General features: G+C 35.5%; 2 protein-coding genes and 1 long non-coding RNA gene across 4 annotated transcripts; 2 read left to right on the top strand and 1 right to left on the bottom strand.

The window, feature by feature from the left end:
• Positions 1-2,095: 2,095 nt before the first annotated feature.
• On the top strand, positions 2,096-11,610 carry LOC147543901 (casein kinase 1-like protein 3). 2 transcript variants are annotated; one of them, XM_086632689.1, is made up of 15 exons: positions 2,096-2,720; positions 2,824-2,864; positions 3,497-3,566; positions 3,678-3,826; positions 4,210-4,305; positions 4,423-4,493; positions 7,598-7,659; positions 7,748-7,811; positions 8,399-8,483; positions 8,551-8,677; positions 9,358-9,440; positions 10,008-10,065; positions 10,455-10,591; positions 10,905-11,102; positions 11,190-11,610. In XM_086632689.1, exons 1-14 carry the CDS (start codon positions 2,645-2,647, stop codon positions 11,097-11,099), a joined length of 1,314 nt encoding a protein of 437 aa, XP_086488815.1. In that variant the 5' UTR covers positions 2,096-2,644; the 3' UTR covers positions 11,100-11,102; positions 11,190-11,610. The 2 variants fall into 2 exon arrangements, with proteins under 2 accessions (XP_086488815.1, XP_086488816.1); XM_086632690.1 differs by having other exon boundaries at positions 2,270-2,720; positions 11,186-11,610.
• Positions 5,051-7,059, bottom strand: LOC147543902 (uncharacterized). Its single transcript, XM_086632691.1, has one exon. It carries the CDS (start codon positions 6,512-6,514, stop codon positions 5,525-5,527), a length of 990 nt encoding a protein of 329 aa, XP_086488817.1. The 5' UTR covers positions 6,515-7,059; the 3' UTR covers positions 5,051-5,524.
• A 202-nt stretch (positions 11,611-11,812) lies between the features above and the next one.
• LOC147543900 (uncharacterized) lies at positions 11,813-12,244 on the top strand. Its single transcript, XR_015223116.1, has 2 exons — positions 11,813-11,861; positions 12,009-12,244. It is a non-coding gene; the product is annotated as an uncharacterized LOC147543900 (long non-coding RNA).
• Positions 12,245-15,660: the final 3,416 nt, after the last annotated feature.

Genomic DNA, 15,660 nt, shown 5'->3' with positions numbered 1-15,660 from the left:
AAGTTCTTCTCAAATAGACTCGTAAAGTGATTTTGATGAAAAAGACCCCTTTCCCGTGTGTACCAGCAACAATTTATCTGCAATACTCAATCCATTCAATGGAATCTGCATAATAGCCCGAACTGAAAGTTTATCTAATGTGGTTTCAACCAATTCCTTCTTCCACCAGTAATCCTCATCAATGAGCTCATTCACCATCTTCAAATTCGATACCTCCTAGTCTTCATGTTTTTTACAAGGTTTGAACCCCTAACAGGGCCGTGCTTGGGCCCGTGCCGGCAGGGCGGCCGCACAGGGCCCCCCACCGACAAGGGCCCATTTACAATAATATCCTTATAGCAATTCTTTATAAAATATAGATACATGCACATACATAAACCATCTCTGAGCCGGGTTGGTTGGAAGTGGCTGAATTCACACGTTTGGCGAGGGTTTGAAACCCACTGCTTGCAAATTAATTTTGGTCTTTAGCTGGTTTTGTAATTAATGTTCATGGTACATTGCTAATTGAATCTTTATTTTTTTACTTTGTTACATTTCTTTTTACCATTTTGTTACGTATTTGGGTTCATTTTTTGAAGTATTTTTAGAAATAGATAGCTAAAATTCGTAAAAAAAAACTCGAAGGTATGTATGTAAAATCATGATACAAAAATGCTACACCCAAAAACCCACTTTTAGATTCTATACTATATCTTGTACAAAGAAAGAATACATTCTAACAAAGAAATTATACTTTATTCAAATTTTGTTTGTAGTTTTTTTGTTCTAACAGACCCAGATTCAAATTTCGCACGGGGCCCTTGAACTCTCAGGCACGGTCCTGACCCCTAAGGTTTCAAATTTGCATTCTTGTCCTGTCACCAACCGAGAAACACATGCCTTCTTGCATAACAGGTCTCATTTCTAACATAATTCTCCAAGTTGAAGTCATGGGCGACTTAGATGCACATGTCCAAAAGTTTGTATTTTTGAGATATTTTACTTTTACAAGTTTCACCACAGTGCTCCGTGCCATAGTAGCTTACCATTGCAGCGTCCACTTCTTTGATTTGGACGCTAAAGGAAAAACTGTGAAATTATCTTTTGAAATGAGGAAATAAAAAGGTAGTTTGGAAGTTTTGTTGGTTTATTTAGATTTGTGGTTCAACCACATAAGTATGGAACAAAAATGCTTAAATATACTTGGGTTGATTAGCTACACATTAACTTTGTTTGAAGGGCTAATTAACATTTTAATGTTATCTTTATGGGTTATTTCTCTAATGGCCCCCAACTTTGTGACCAGCTTCCCGCCTGGCCCCCTACTTTACGAAAAATACCCATATGACCCCCTTCCGTTATAACACCGTCACTCTCTCTCCTCCATCATGTTTTGTCTCTCTGCCAAGTCACGCCACATCATCTTTTACGCCACCTCATCATCTTCTCCGGCATGGTTCGCCGGGCTACGACCTTAAAATTTTTTTTTCTCTCTCTCACTAAAAAAAAAAAATTTTTTTTTTATTCTCACCTCTCTCTCTCTCTAAACTCCGGCGAAGGGAAACCCTTCGTCGGAGTTCGAGTCTGTTCAAGAACAGACGGAGTTTAGAGAGAGAGAGAGGAGAGAATAAAAAAAATTTTTTTTTTTTTTTTTTTTTAGAGAGAGTAAAAAAAAAATTTGAAGGTCGCCGGCCGGCGACCCATGCCTGAGAAGATGATGAGGTGGCGTAAAAGATGATGTGGCGTGACTTGGCAGAGAGAGAAAACATGATGGAGGAGAGAGAGTGACGGTGTTATAACGGAAGGAGACCATATGGACATTTTTCGTAAAGTAGGGGGTCAGGCGGGAAGCTGGTCACAAAGTTGGGGGCCATTAGAGAAATAACCCTATCTTTATTAAACAAGATTATTGACATTAATTTGTTGTGAACACCGTTAGAACATGAGTGGCTAGTTTGTCCTACAAAAGATTGTGTTAATGAGGCAAGGTTTAACAACATATTTTATGCCAAACCACGACATGACCAGAGGTGGTCGTTACATCAACTTGTAGCTGAGGGGTGACCCACCATGTCCCATTATAAAAATCTTACGGCATGACTAGAGGTCGTCGCTCCAACAACCTGCAGGTGAGGCGCAACTCGCCATATCCCACTAGAAATCTAATGACATGACAAGAGGTCGTAGCTGCAGCAACCAATCAGGTGAGCCGCAACCAGTTATGTCCCATTAGAAATCTTACGACATAACCAGAGGTCATAGCTGCAGTAGCTTGCAGGTAAGGTGTGACCCGCCATGTCCCATTAGAAATCTTACATGATTAAAACTTACAACTTTTTTTAAACTAGTAGAATTTGGGTTCTGACTTTACACCAACCTTGCCCATCGGAAAGTCGTGCAGTTAAGTTGCATTTTTCCCCTTTTGATAATTTTCTCGGGTCAATTTCGTCTCAAGTCTGTGGTTGGTAGCTTTGCCTGAAAAAGAAAATACAATATAAGGAAAAAAATTGAGCTTCTCATATTTGTTTCAACAATCTTTCCTGTCAGGCTTCAAATTCCCTCTATTAATTTAAGAGAGAGAAAACTTGCATGCACTCTGATTGTAAGTCTTACCTCAACCTAGAGAGAGAAACTAAGAGAGAGAGAGAGATAGATCTAGGGCATGGAAAGAATTGTCGGAGGTAAGTTTAAGCTAGGACGGAAGATCGGTAGTGGATCTTTTGGAGAAATCTTTCTTGGTAAGAGTTTTTTTTTTTTTGTACAAATTTCAACTTCCTTTTCATTTGCTTAATTGATTTTTCGATTTCAGTTTAATTTCTGATTGATTCTGTTTTTTTCCAGCCACTCATGTCGAAACTTGTGAGATCGTTGCAGTAAAAATGGTAATTATCAATCGATTTCATTGAATTGTTTTCTTCTCTAAAATCAGTCTTCGATTTAGTTTATGTACAAGTCTTCTGAATTAGAAATTTGATTGATTATGAGTACAAATTTCACTTCAGTTCGAAATTCGATTTTCCCAATTAGAAGTTGCTTAATTTCAGACCTAAGGTTTTGAATTTGTATATTATCTAGGGTAAAATGTTGTTATGTTGTGCATATGAGTTCACGATAGTCTATGACATGATGAACCTAGGCACAAGGCTTACTCTCAGCAGTTCGGATTACAGACAATTTCCTAGAAAGTATTCATCTTAAATTACCTATCTTGGTGTAGATTTCACCTTATCCGCCATAGAAAACAGACCCTTTTAGAGATTTGGAGGAAGGATACTTTGAAAACATATCAAAAGATAGTATTGAGCTAAGTCAAGGTAATAGGCGTAGTGGCCACATGTACTCTGTCACCCAAGTAAAAGACATGGGTTTAGTCTCAAGTTTGCTGCACGTGATGGGCATAACTTACACTGGAAGAGCAGTTTTTCGATCAGAATTTCATAATTGCCTCTAAACTTCAGAAAATAGTTGGTAAAGTAATTCTGATAGTTAGTTATCTTGCTTTGTTCGTTTACAGGAGAGTAGCAAGACAAAACATCCCCAACTGCTTTATGAAGCCAAGCTATACAATCTTCTTCAGGGTGGAAGTATGTGAAAGTCTTGAGAGTAATTGATGATAGTAATTGATTATTTCTTTCATTCTGGATACTGTCATGCTTAGAGTTTAATTTTTTATTAACTATTGACCTTGCTCTTAGGTGGTATTCCTAGCATAAAATGGTGTGGGGTAGATGGCGAGGACAATATTCTTGTTATTGATTTATTGGGACCTAGTCTCGAAGATCTCTTTGTTTACTGCGGGAGAAAATTTTCGCTCAAGAGTGTCTTAATGCTTGCTGATCAGATGGTAAATGAAATTTTCGTCATATGGACATTCATAGGCTCATCCTGCATACTATAAACCTAAATTGTTAAAAAGGAATATCTTATACATAAACAAAACTAATCTATTGAGTTAAAAATCTTCGTTTGTCCTTGTTGGTGAAAAACTGTATTTTTCTGTTAATCCCTTTTCTCTTTTCTAGTAGCTCATTTCACTTATAATGGCTGTCGCTTTCCCAAGTAAGATGTCTTTGTAGTTAGCAAAACCAGATAAACTTCCATTTCTGCAAGTTTACTACTAAGTACTAAGATCTTTTCTAAATTTGTGCATTCTCTATAGACTCATTATTAGAAATACATACAAAGATTCTACATTGATGGATCTATTTCAATGAATACTTAATTCAGATTACAAGAATAGAGTATATGCACTCAAAAGGATTTTTGCATAGGGACATCAAGCCAGATAACTTTCTCATGGGTCTTGGTCGGAAAGCGAATCAGGTAATACTTTTATCATTCCTTACCAATCATTACTTGAATCAAAATGATATCAATAGGTCAATATTCCTACCCTAGTTTGATTGTATTCCATCATACACTTTAATGTGCAATCTTCAGGTCTACATCATTGATTTTGGACTTGCAAAAAGGTATCGTGATGCTACAACAAATCGCCATATTCCTTACAGGTAAGTGCTTATGCTTGCAATTAGTTCCAATAGTTGATAGTTATTGTATTCAGCTTTCTTTAGCTCAAATGCTGTTTCATCTCTTATTCTATCTACATTTTATGTTCAGATTTAGTGGACGTTACATTTTAGCAAAACAAATTTGCCCAATTAGAGAAAACTTCTTAAGTAAGTTTAGAGGAATTCATGCAATCATGCAAGTCCTAAAAGAAAGGTTTTGAGGTCTTGGATACAGAGTGTGCAAAGCTATTTGGAGAAACAGAGTTCTCGAGAGTTAACTTGTTGGGCTGAGCGGCTTCACTTCTCAAGATATCAGTAATTAATAATCTTGCAAAAGAGAGGATCCATGATAGTGGGTAGGTACATCTTGTGAGAATAGTCCCACATGGGAGAAGGAAGATGATAAGAACCTAAGTCCTTCTCTAGGCCAGTCAAAGATAAACATAATACAAATAGAAAACTTTATTAATAACTTCAAGATTCATATCTCTTAACTATTATGAACTCAACCATATATATAGGCTACAACCAAACAATTTAGACTCCAACTAGGACTCCTAATTAGACTTCAATTAGGACTTAATATTTAGAAATATAGAAACTCCTAAATTACTTGAGAACTCTAAAATGTAGAAACTCATAATATTAAATAATCATAGAATATCTTTCAAAATACAGGAACTCCTAATTTTAAATATAGAGAATATCTTTTTCTATCAGTCCTCCTCCCTTGACAGCATCCATGCCTTCAAGGATGGTCTCGATCATAGTTAACACTGGATCTCCCTCATCTTCGACAATTGGTATTTCATCATCAATCGCTGTATCGAGGATAAGTGCCTTCTTCAAAACGGAAACATGAAAAACATGATGGATTTTAGTTCCATCTGGCAATTCCAAACGATACACTATTGGACCAATTCTTTCCAGTATTTTATATGGACCATAGTACTTTGGAGATAACTTCTGAGACACCCTTCTTACTGTAGAACCTTGCCGATACAGTTGTAGCTTTAAGTACACGTACCCTCCTATTGAAATACTACATACCTCTGCCCTTTGTAGTTATGGAATCTTTCTTGATTTGGGGATGTAAATTCTCTGCCAAATATGTAAAGATGGTTTTTCCAAGCAACAACCTGGTGAGCACTACGAGGCGGCGGACTATTAGGACTTGATATCAACTTCCCCTCCTGCTTATCGGCATCATAACGGTAAAGATCACCGTATACGAAAGTCTTGCTTCCATTATAGAATTCGCCTCCATATATGATCAATTTTGTCTCCTTCAGTGGATTGATGTTCATGGAACAGTTTGATCGAGGAGAAGGTCTAGGAACATTTTCTTCAATGTGAATTTCCTTCTTTTTAGATTCTTCTTTTTGTATATTCATCAGGATGGCATCGATGTCGTCTTCCTTTGAGATTTTTTTGTTCTCTCTGCGAGCTTTCTTCTCCTTTGATTTGGTTTTTTTTGTCTTTGTCTTCTCCTTACCTTTCCTAGACTCCTTAACCATGTCTGAAAGACGCTCAAACGCTTCTTGATATTCATAGTAGATACCTGTTTGTCGTAATTTTGCTAGTGCATCCCTTGCATCTTCATACGTCGTTCTCCCGAAGCGACCTACAACCGCTTCGACAAACTCTTCCCATGAACGAAAATAGTTACCTCTTTTAGCCCAACGACACCATTGCAATGCTTTTCCATCCAAATAACTGATTGCAAACTGAATCTTTTGGTCTTGTGCAGTGTTATAAAACTCAAAATATTGTTCAGCTTGAAAAATCCATCCTTGCACATTTGATCCGTCAAACCGTGTAAAATATAACCTTTCACCTTTAAAATGATCACCTCTTTGAGGCACAATCTCTCTATTTTCGACCAATCGACCAATCTTCTCAATCAATAATTTCTGATTTACCGTCATCTCATTCATCTTCTCTGCTAATTCACCTAATTGCTTCTCCATTCCTTTTTTTTTTTTTTTTTTTTTTTTTTTTTCTTTTCGAGTTTGTATCATAGACGAGTTTATCTAACGAAGATAAAAATGGTGGGAACGCGAATGATAGGAGCGTCTGCTCTGGATACTAATTGATAAGAACCCAAGTCCTTCTCTAGGCCAGCCAAAGATAAACGTAATACTAATAGAAAACTTTATTAATAACTTCAAGATTCATATCTCTTAACTATTATGAACTCAGCCATATATATATAGGCTACAACCAAACAATTTAGACTCCAACTAGGACTCCTAATTAGACTACAACTAGGATTCAATATTTAGAATTATAGAAACTCCGAAATTACTTAGAAACTATAAAATATAGAAACTCATAATATTAAATGATCATAGAATATCTTTCAAAATATAGAAACTCCTAATTTTAAATATAGAGAATATCTTTCTCTATCAGGAGATCTAGTTTGTAAGAATAGTGTCTAGGACCTCTCCACTCATCGCCAATTGGTTTTTAGTTGGAAGACCACAAACTTAACATGGTTTCAGAGCTAGACCCGCACATGATAGGTTTAAAAGCCACATGTGTTCCACGTCACCCGAAAAAAAAAAAACACGTGTTATGCTAAAAAACACTGCACTGGGAATAATCCACATGGGAGAAGGGTGATCTAGTAATCAAGAATATAATGTCTAGATGCCAATTGGTTTTGAGTTGGATGATCACAAACTTAACACATCTTGTGCTAAACTTGAAATAAGTTAATCATCTTCTTCTCTACTGCCTCTTTTCTTATTGCTTCTCTGGCTTCTCTCAACATCGGTTGAATACACCCTATCGTCATGTTAGGGTTTTGAGGAGGGGGAGATAGTTGTAGAAACGTATTTCTCATGCTATTTTTGGGCGATTGGGATATCAAGAAACAGAGTGACATCCAAGAATGGAAGACCCACTGCAGGGACTATCATTTGGTGTACTTAGGCTGTCATATTATTGCCTAGATACAATCTTCTGTTCAGAGTTTTTTTGTGGATGTCTTCTTTCCTTTTTATTCGTCCAGAGTTTCAGATAAATGTTACATGTTGGTGAGTGCAACACTCTAAACTTAATAATAAATGATTCCTTGACCCTCTTAATACTAACAGGGAGCACAAAAACCTAACAGGAACTGCACGTTATGCGAGTTGCAATACTCATCTGGGCATTGGTAAGTGAAGTATGGTTGGTAAAAAGTAGAAATTGGTCAACTTATACTCTTTGGTCCTTATCTTTCCTTATTCTGATCTTTTTCTTAGAACAAAGCCGCCGGGATGATTTGGAGTCTCTCGGCTATGTCCTCTTGTATTTTCTTAGAGGGAGGTATGCCCTTTCTATTCACTTCAATTTTCATTTTACTGTTGAATGCTGTTACTCCCATGTATTTTAGAAAATGTTGCTTAATTTTGGATAAGTAATGGTTCTCAGTTGCAATATAGGCTAGTTGATTGTTATCCTTAGTCACTGAGAATCATTTTTAAGTATTTAATCTATGTAACAGCCTATGTAACAAGGATATGTGTACAGATCTCAATGGCCAGTTAGTGAAAGAAAGGGAAGAAAACAGTCAGTAAAAATCTATTTTCTTGAAGCAGTTCTTTTTTACTTCTGGTTAACCATTTCTATATCGTACAAAAAGATGTTAACTGATAAGGATATTTTGTGATCCAAACACGGCCACGCCAGTATATACTATGTGTATAGTCAAACTATGATGTTATTTATACTGACTAAAGTGATCAGAGAACTGACCGTAGGACCAGAGTGTCCTGCACAAGAATCGGACATGCCAAAAAGCAAAAAATGCTAACGAGTACCCAAGTTGCATAGGATTTAGCAAAGATATTACAGAAATCTATCAAATCATGCTTTGGGTTGGTTTATCCTAATTCAAATGCTCATTCATGTAGCCTTCCATGGCAAGGTTTAAAAGCTGCCAATAAGAAGGAAAAATATGACAAGATATGTGAGAAGAAGGTGTCAACTCCAATAGAGGTAAGCTTTTTCTGCTCCTGTGTTTGCCTTCCGTCCATGATTTTAATTGTTATTAGCATTTGAATAGGTTTTGTGTAAGTCTCATCCAGTGGAGTTCGCATCGTACTTCCATTACTGCCATTCTTTGACATTTGATCAACGGCCTGACTATGGATTCCTGAAGCGCCTTTTCCGTGATTTGTTTACTCGTGAAGGTATGGGTCGACAAATCGTTACCACCATTTCATATAAGTCTGTGTTTCTTTTGCACAGAAGAAAACAAACTTCCTAGTTACATAACATTAACATGTATGACCATCCATTAGTATTCTTCTGCAGCTTATTTAGGAATACCGAACTGTCCGAAGTAGATGTTAGGAGGCATTTAGGTTTAGTTCTTTATTATTTGAAACTTTTAATGCGAAGAAAATTTTATTATTATATTTTAATCTATAAACATCAAATAATTTTATATTTATAAGTAAATCTGTGGTGCAATTCAGTTTTGTTAAATTTAATACGAAGAAAAATTTGATCGTTATCAAATAGTTTTTTATTGATATATGTAAATTTGTGATTCACTTGAGTAGTAGAATTTCGCCTAGGAGAATAGGAATGTCTTTCTAGTAAACTTGCCTCAAAGTTGCATTGGTTCAGTGTTTAAACTTTTAAGAGCTCCAACAGCCAGAAAATACCAATTCATTTTTCAGTTTCAAACATTAGAAATTCTATGGACATCTGTGACATATCCATGTTGCAGGAGGTTCACTAACATTTCTTGTTCATAAAACTTCTCTTCAGCGCCAGCAAATGGCAGAAATCAAATGTCTGAGCTGATCTTTTTACACCATTGCATGGCTAAACCTCAATGTCCTTTCTGTTTCTTGGATGGCAGGATACACATTTGATTATATATTTGATTGGACTATTTTAAAATATCAGCAAGCACAAAAGGCTAAAAATCAGCCTCGGTTATCTGTAAGAATCCTTATAACTTGGTCTTTGACCATAATCTCTTGCAACTGTGTTATAACTTACAATAATGAATTCAGCATGGACTTAGTGTCTTGCTTCAGTATTTGATGTCAGACATCGAACCATTTAGGTCAAGTGCCGCTAATCCTGTGACTGATATATCGAGGATAATACCGGAATATATATGAGCACGTAAAATGAAATATGTTTGTGTAAAAATAAAAACACGAAGATGTTCATAATATATACAAAATTGTGGAAAATGTGCATAGAAATTAGTCTTCTTACAAAAGAAAGTGGGCTGTAACAACTTTAAGCTTGTAGAAATAATAATATAGATTTCTAGTTTGAAGTGAGTTATTGTGAATAAATCGGATATCAACATATGTATCGTCTATCAAGCGGTATGAGATATATCGGGAAGTGAGTCATAATTGCGTAGCTCTCTCGGGGGCCTCAGTTTTTATACTAACTGGGTAATTGGTGCAGCTCACACATTTTATTACTTGTGTATTATCTTCTCATGCTGCAAGCAAGTAGTATAATTTGTTTCGTTAATCTCATTTACAGCCAATTTACGGAGGAACTAGCAATCGGGCAACAACCATGGATATTGATAAATGTCAAGGTAAATTTTTGGCTAGGATTTTAGTTTTACTCTATGTTGATAAAGATGTTCCTTAGTATTCTTTTGCCTTGTTAGAGATGAATACTCCAATCACTTGACTGAGAATTAATATGAGATTTTTTATTTATATCTTGCATATTGTTGCACAAAATGTTATTCGGATCATAAACCGACTCTGAATTTTTTTATGCTTAAAGTAACACATTGATTTTAATAAAAGAATTATTTGTATGTATATATTTACAATGTGCCACCCTATTGGGAATTTCCTAGGTTACTGCTTCGTACCAGTGTGGGAACTCCCTACCTGTACGGATATTCCGTGTTACATAGATTTAGTTGTATCTCTTTAAGCAGCTCTAATATCTAGTCATTTAACTTCATTGTAGCTGGAAATGCTGTTTCCATATCAGCTCAGGCAACAGAGCACATCGGATCAAGTAACTCTGCTCGTCACAACGTTAGGATGCAACTTAAATCACCAGGAGGCAGGAATTTGGGTGTTGACAGTTCTTTTAACAACGCCGTAAGTTATACTACAGAACTACACTAAATTGTAAAATGGGATTATGTTGATTATTTTATAAACAATAAAACCAAAGAGGTTCTTACCCTTACGTCTTTTAGTCCCTAGTTTTGAAGTAAACAAATAGATATATCAGGGGGCTGGAATTTTATAGACCCTCTTTAAGATTTTTATTTGGGTCACAATAAGGTCATTACCTATTCCTCTAAATTTATTTATTTAGCTATCTATTTGATAGCTTACTCCATTACTTGGGTTACTACTTACTACCTGTATGAATCTTATCTGCTTATGTCTTATTTGCATTTCTCAGAAACTAAGCAGTTATCCTGACAATGTGCACATCCCATCTACTTCTTTATCTTTGGCTGTGGGCCCCAAGAGAAATATCACAAGGCCCGTGGTGCCTGCCGAAGCTGCAAACCTAAATCGTGGTCTTGATAGCAGACTTGGTCCTACAAGCAGCTGGCGCACTGCTCTAGGACGCAACTCTTCTTCTTCCAAATAATTGGTACGGCAACTCTATATCTGAGTCAAAATTGGGAATATGTATGTTCTTCATAAATTCAGTCTACTAAATTATGATGGCTTTAGTAAGCTACTCAACTGCTTGGAGGTTGATACCTTTTGAGTTTTCTTGAGAAGAATTGCTGAATCCCAATTTATTTCCTCAACCAAGGATCTTGGAGAAGCTGCTCGAGTTCTTGCATATTGTATTTAAGGTGACTAAAAGACACATGGTGTTGCTATAATTTGGACTCCTCATGAAGCTTGGTTGCTATTGCTATCCCTATTTTCATTTTAGTGTCAGCTTTGAAGGTTCCTATAACATGGATGTAAATATGACAATCTTTCTTCAATTTATCTGTTAATAAATCATAAAATTAATATTGCCTGTATGGTTGGTATGTGTAACTATGTAATGTTTTTTTCCATTCGATTGAGGTTGATAAGTTTGTTAAACATTATGGTTCCTGTATCTTTCAATCAAAATCTTATATGACCATGATTGTTTTTAATTTTCGTACTCAAATACTTAAGATCCGAAGTAAACACATTAATCTAGTGATTCAGATTCCAGTTTTCATTGCTTCTAGCCTTCTCATACGGAGTTCTCATCAGGTGTGATATGTAGAATCACGAGTCGTTACTTCGGTGCAACTTGTCACTAAGCTTGTTTCTTATATAGAATAATTACCACATAATATCTTCTTTTGTGATGTTTTCTGCTCTCCAGATGTGTGGCGACTATTCAAGTAAAGGATTCGAGGTGTAATGAGTAGATCATCTCAAGATGTTATTGAAACAAAATTCTGTTTGTTGTTTTCAGTATATATGCTCTAGCGCACCAGTTTTTTTTTTGTCTTTCTTTTAATTTTGACCACATCTTTCTGATTCTAATTATCATATTTGGCAGGTGCTTTCCGCAGTCTGCCTCGGATATTTCTACGCTTTATTTTTTTTTCGTTTTCTGGTGAAGAAAGGGGCAATTTGGTTGGGAGAAATAAGTGTTATGCCATTTGCTGCATAGGTTGCCAGTGCAGCTGGATTAACCGGTATGCCCTGTTTCTAATTACTGATTCATATGAAACTGATTGTTTCTCCCTTGAAACATTTTGCCTCTCTCTATACATATTTTACAAGTTATTGGCAGGTACTACTACTACTATGTGTGAGAGAGAGAAAGAGATTCCAACAAATTAGTAGGTTCTACTATGAGAGAGAGAGAGAGAGAGAGAGAGAGAGAGAGAGAGAGAGAGTTTTAATTGCATCGTGTTTAGACAGGGAGTTTGTGAAAAGGTTTAGGTATAGCTATGAAAGACACCTGATTTCTTCCTGCAACAATAACAAACTTGCTATCAGCATCTGTTATTTGCTGAGAAATCCGCCGAACCTGGTCTGACTGATCTGAATGCATCTCTATACCATACCCATTTCTACCATCATCGTGATCCGGTGGATTCAACAGTCGATAAATGAAATAACATAGTATTCGCATCCCAATAATAAGGCTGATGATCATCAAAATTGATAAAACATAAGCTTTTGCACCCCTGGCTTTGCACCCGAAAATAACACCTAAGCATACCATGGCTAAATATCAAATGAACAAAACAGCTATCACTGACCAGAAAACGTAGTTTTAGTACTGAATTTGTCTGAAATGTCCTTCCTTTAGGGTGTTGGAATACTTCCTCACCAGGCTTTGTGTAGTTCTGTTATGAACCCGAAATGTTCTAGGTGGTGGTGATCAAAATTCTAAAATTTGAGTAGAAAGAAATTGTGTTTCTTACACATATAATCTCCATGTATATTGATGATCCTCTTAAAACGTGTTCTCAGAGTAAAAGGTTACCTTCTTTACCCTGTTCTTTGTTTGGTCAGATTATTTTGTTTACATTCTTTTCTTCAATGTTATATGTATACAAGGCATCTTTTATTGGAGAGATAATCCTCTTTCCCTCTTGCATATAAATTGGTCCACTATAAGTTTAGTGTGCAATAGAAGATTTCAGGTCCATAAAAATTGTTTTTTTTTGGTTAAAAAGACATTAACTTTTTGTCCTTCTGGGCACCATAGAAAGTTTAGAAATGTTTTTGGAGAACAATATTGAAAGCACTCTTTTTTCAATACCGAAAATACTCCTTTGACCCAAAATTTCAGAAACATTGATATTGAAATTTTGATTTCTCCTTCCAACCGTAGGTAGAGGGAAGATTGCGTCGATTTTTTGCTATCAAATCAAGGTTTAGGTTTGAATTTCTTTATTAGTTGTTTGAAGTTGAATTTTTAGGGTTTTCAACTAGTTTTTTTAATAAAATTGTAGAGCGAGAAAGTTTTAATTTTTATTGATAAATAATAATAGAAGCAAAATCTTCTATTGTTTCAAGGTATAATTTTCCTTTTTGATTTACTTATTTTCATTGTTTTAACAATTTTATACATACAAAAGTAATTCGAACTTCTAATTATTTTGTAGTAGCTAAACAAAATGGTGTGGCTACAGCTACTGCAAAGCAGTACAAAGCATTGCAAACTTGTTGCAAGCGTTGCAAAACACTCAAACTCATTGCAAAAACTAGATAGAAAATACCATAGAAGTCATTGCAAAGCTGCTAACTCATTGCAAGATTATCAAAAGCTTTGGAATCCTTTTGCACTTTAGATGGACGTTAAACTATTTTTGGGCATACTTGCATAACCTTTAATGCAATATAACTCAATTTATGTATATAATGTGTGCTAAATTTTGATGAATTACAAACTATTTGTATTACGTATTCAATGATAACCTGTTGGATCCTTCTTTGACTTCGGATAATCAAGCGGGAATATCAATATTTCAGAAGAAATAATTGCATATTTTTTTATGTTAATCTTTTGATTATGTTCAGCATCTATTGAAAAAGATTTAAAGAAACATGTGTATATGTTGTGATTATTTTTCAAAAGAATATATGCAACCGAGCTGCAAAGCTCTGCAACCCAGATTGCAAAGCTCGGCACACCAGATTGCAAAGCAATCCAAACCTGTTTGCAAAGCAGTGCAAACTATTGTATTTTGGCCAATAAGAACAGTTTCGTCTTTTATCTCTGTTGAATGGTTTATAAAAATTTCACGGGGAGCTGAAGCCTATAAAAAGTTATTAAATTCTTTTTAACCAAAAGTCCAAATCTTTTAGAGAGTTTTGGCCAACTTTCTCTAAACTAAAATTCAATTCGGTTTTAATTTTTTCTTTTGTGGATATAAATAATCATCCACCACAAAAGAAAATCGTTTTGACCTTTGTATGATAGATGAATGCTTACACAAGCTATTTAATGTAAATTGTTGAGGAAGTGATAAAGTAATGGAATCTGCCATTTTTTTTTTTTTTGAGAAATTGACTACGATCTGTAGTCATTACAAGGCATTGATACGTCGTCAAGATGTGATAAGCACGATAATTGCCTAAATTAAACCAAAAATTAAAGGGGCATTGATACATCATCAAGATGTGATAAGCATGGATTCAGGATTAATGTTCAAGGAGGCCAAAAAATAAGACAAACATTGTGAACACAAAACTTTGAAATTGTTTCCAAAAAAGATTTTGCCTAAAAAACCAATGGGAAAAGAATAAACTTTAAAAACAAAGGTTAGAGAAGTAGATAGGTATGTAAAAGAAATCATTGAAAGAAAGATATTTGAGACTTGGGGGAGTCGAACCCGTGATGTGAGGCAAACAAATATCCAGCGCTCCGTCAAGACTTGGTTGCCCAAGGGTTGGAAGGTTAGAAGTGTTTACATAAACTCCAAAACCTGAAGGTCCCAGGTTCGATTCCCAGTGGAAGTGGAATCCATGGTTTATTGAATTTGGGTTAATGTCAGACTTTAGGCTCTTTTATGTTGTTAGGTTTTAGGCCTCTTTCAATAATGGTTTAACTTAGGCGGTTATCGTGCTTATCACATCTTCATGATGTGTCAATGCCTTGTAACGACAAACGTAGATCGTGGCCGATTTCTAAAAAAAAAACGTTCCACCTCTCACCAGTTGGCCCATATTTTTCCCATTATTATTTTAGCAACGTTTTAGTTCTTTTAACGGTCTACTTCTGTTTTCTTTTCACCTTTTGTGGGGGTGAGGGGAGGCTAAAGCCTACCTTCGCCCCCACATAGATCCGTCACTGGTTGACGGAATCCACCATTAAAACTATGATAAACCAACTAAATAAACAGATAAAACAAAGATATTTCATAAATTTGATTGATTAATTCTTCAAAAATGATAATAATGATAACTAGACTCTCTTATATAGAGATTTAGATAAACCTAGATAAACATGAATGAGGAAAGTAAATAACTTCTAATTAATCTAAATTTTCTTAACCAAAATCGGATTTATAAAATAAAGAAACTTCTTAACAAAATCCCTTTGGCCGATTGACCCATTAGCTTTGTCCCTTTGGCTCATCTAGCCGTGTAATTCCATCATACTCCTCTTCTTTTCATAGCTTCCCCCCAGACCTTCCATTAAGGTTGATTTTACCATATACGATGATATCAACAAGGCCATTCTTAGTTCC

The sequence above is a fragment of the Eschscholzia californica genome, unplaced genomic scaffold (assembly GCF_041429995.1).
Source record: "Eschscholzia californica isolate CP2 unplaced genomic scaffold, dmEscCali1.0.p SCAF_4, whole genome shotgun sequence".
Classification (NCBI taxonomy): Eukaryota; Viridiplantae; Streptophyta; class Magnoliopsida; order Ranunculales; family Papaveraceae; genus Eschscholzia; species Eschscholzia californica.
Note: the sequence above shows the minus strand (reverse complement) of the source record. Positions and strands in the feature narration are given on the sequence as shown.

What these genes read in the sequence shown, in the direction of transcription:
- LOC147543901 (XM_086632689.1), top strand. Translation starts at nt 2,645, where the DNA reads ATGGAAAGAATTGTCGGAGGTAAGTTTAAGCTAGGACGGAAGATCGGT. An exon ending in AAAATCAGCCTCGGTTATCT is followed by an intron (nt 9,441 to 10,007) that starts GTAAGAATCCTT and finishes TCTCATTTACAG; the next exon opens with CCAATTTACGGAGGAACTAG. An exon ending in ACAGTTCTTTTAACAACGCC is followed by an intron (nt 10,592 to 10,904) that starts GTAAGTTATACT and finishes TGCATTTCTCAG; the next exon opens with AAACTAAGCAGTTATCCTGA.
- LOC147543902 (XM_086632691.1), bottom strand. Translation starts at nt 6,514, where the DNA reads ATGATACAAACTCGAAAAGAAAAAAAAAAAAAAAAAAAAAAAAAAAAA.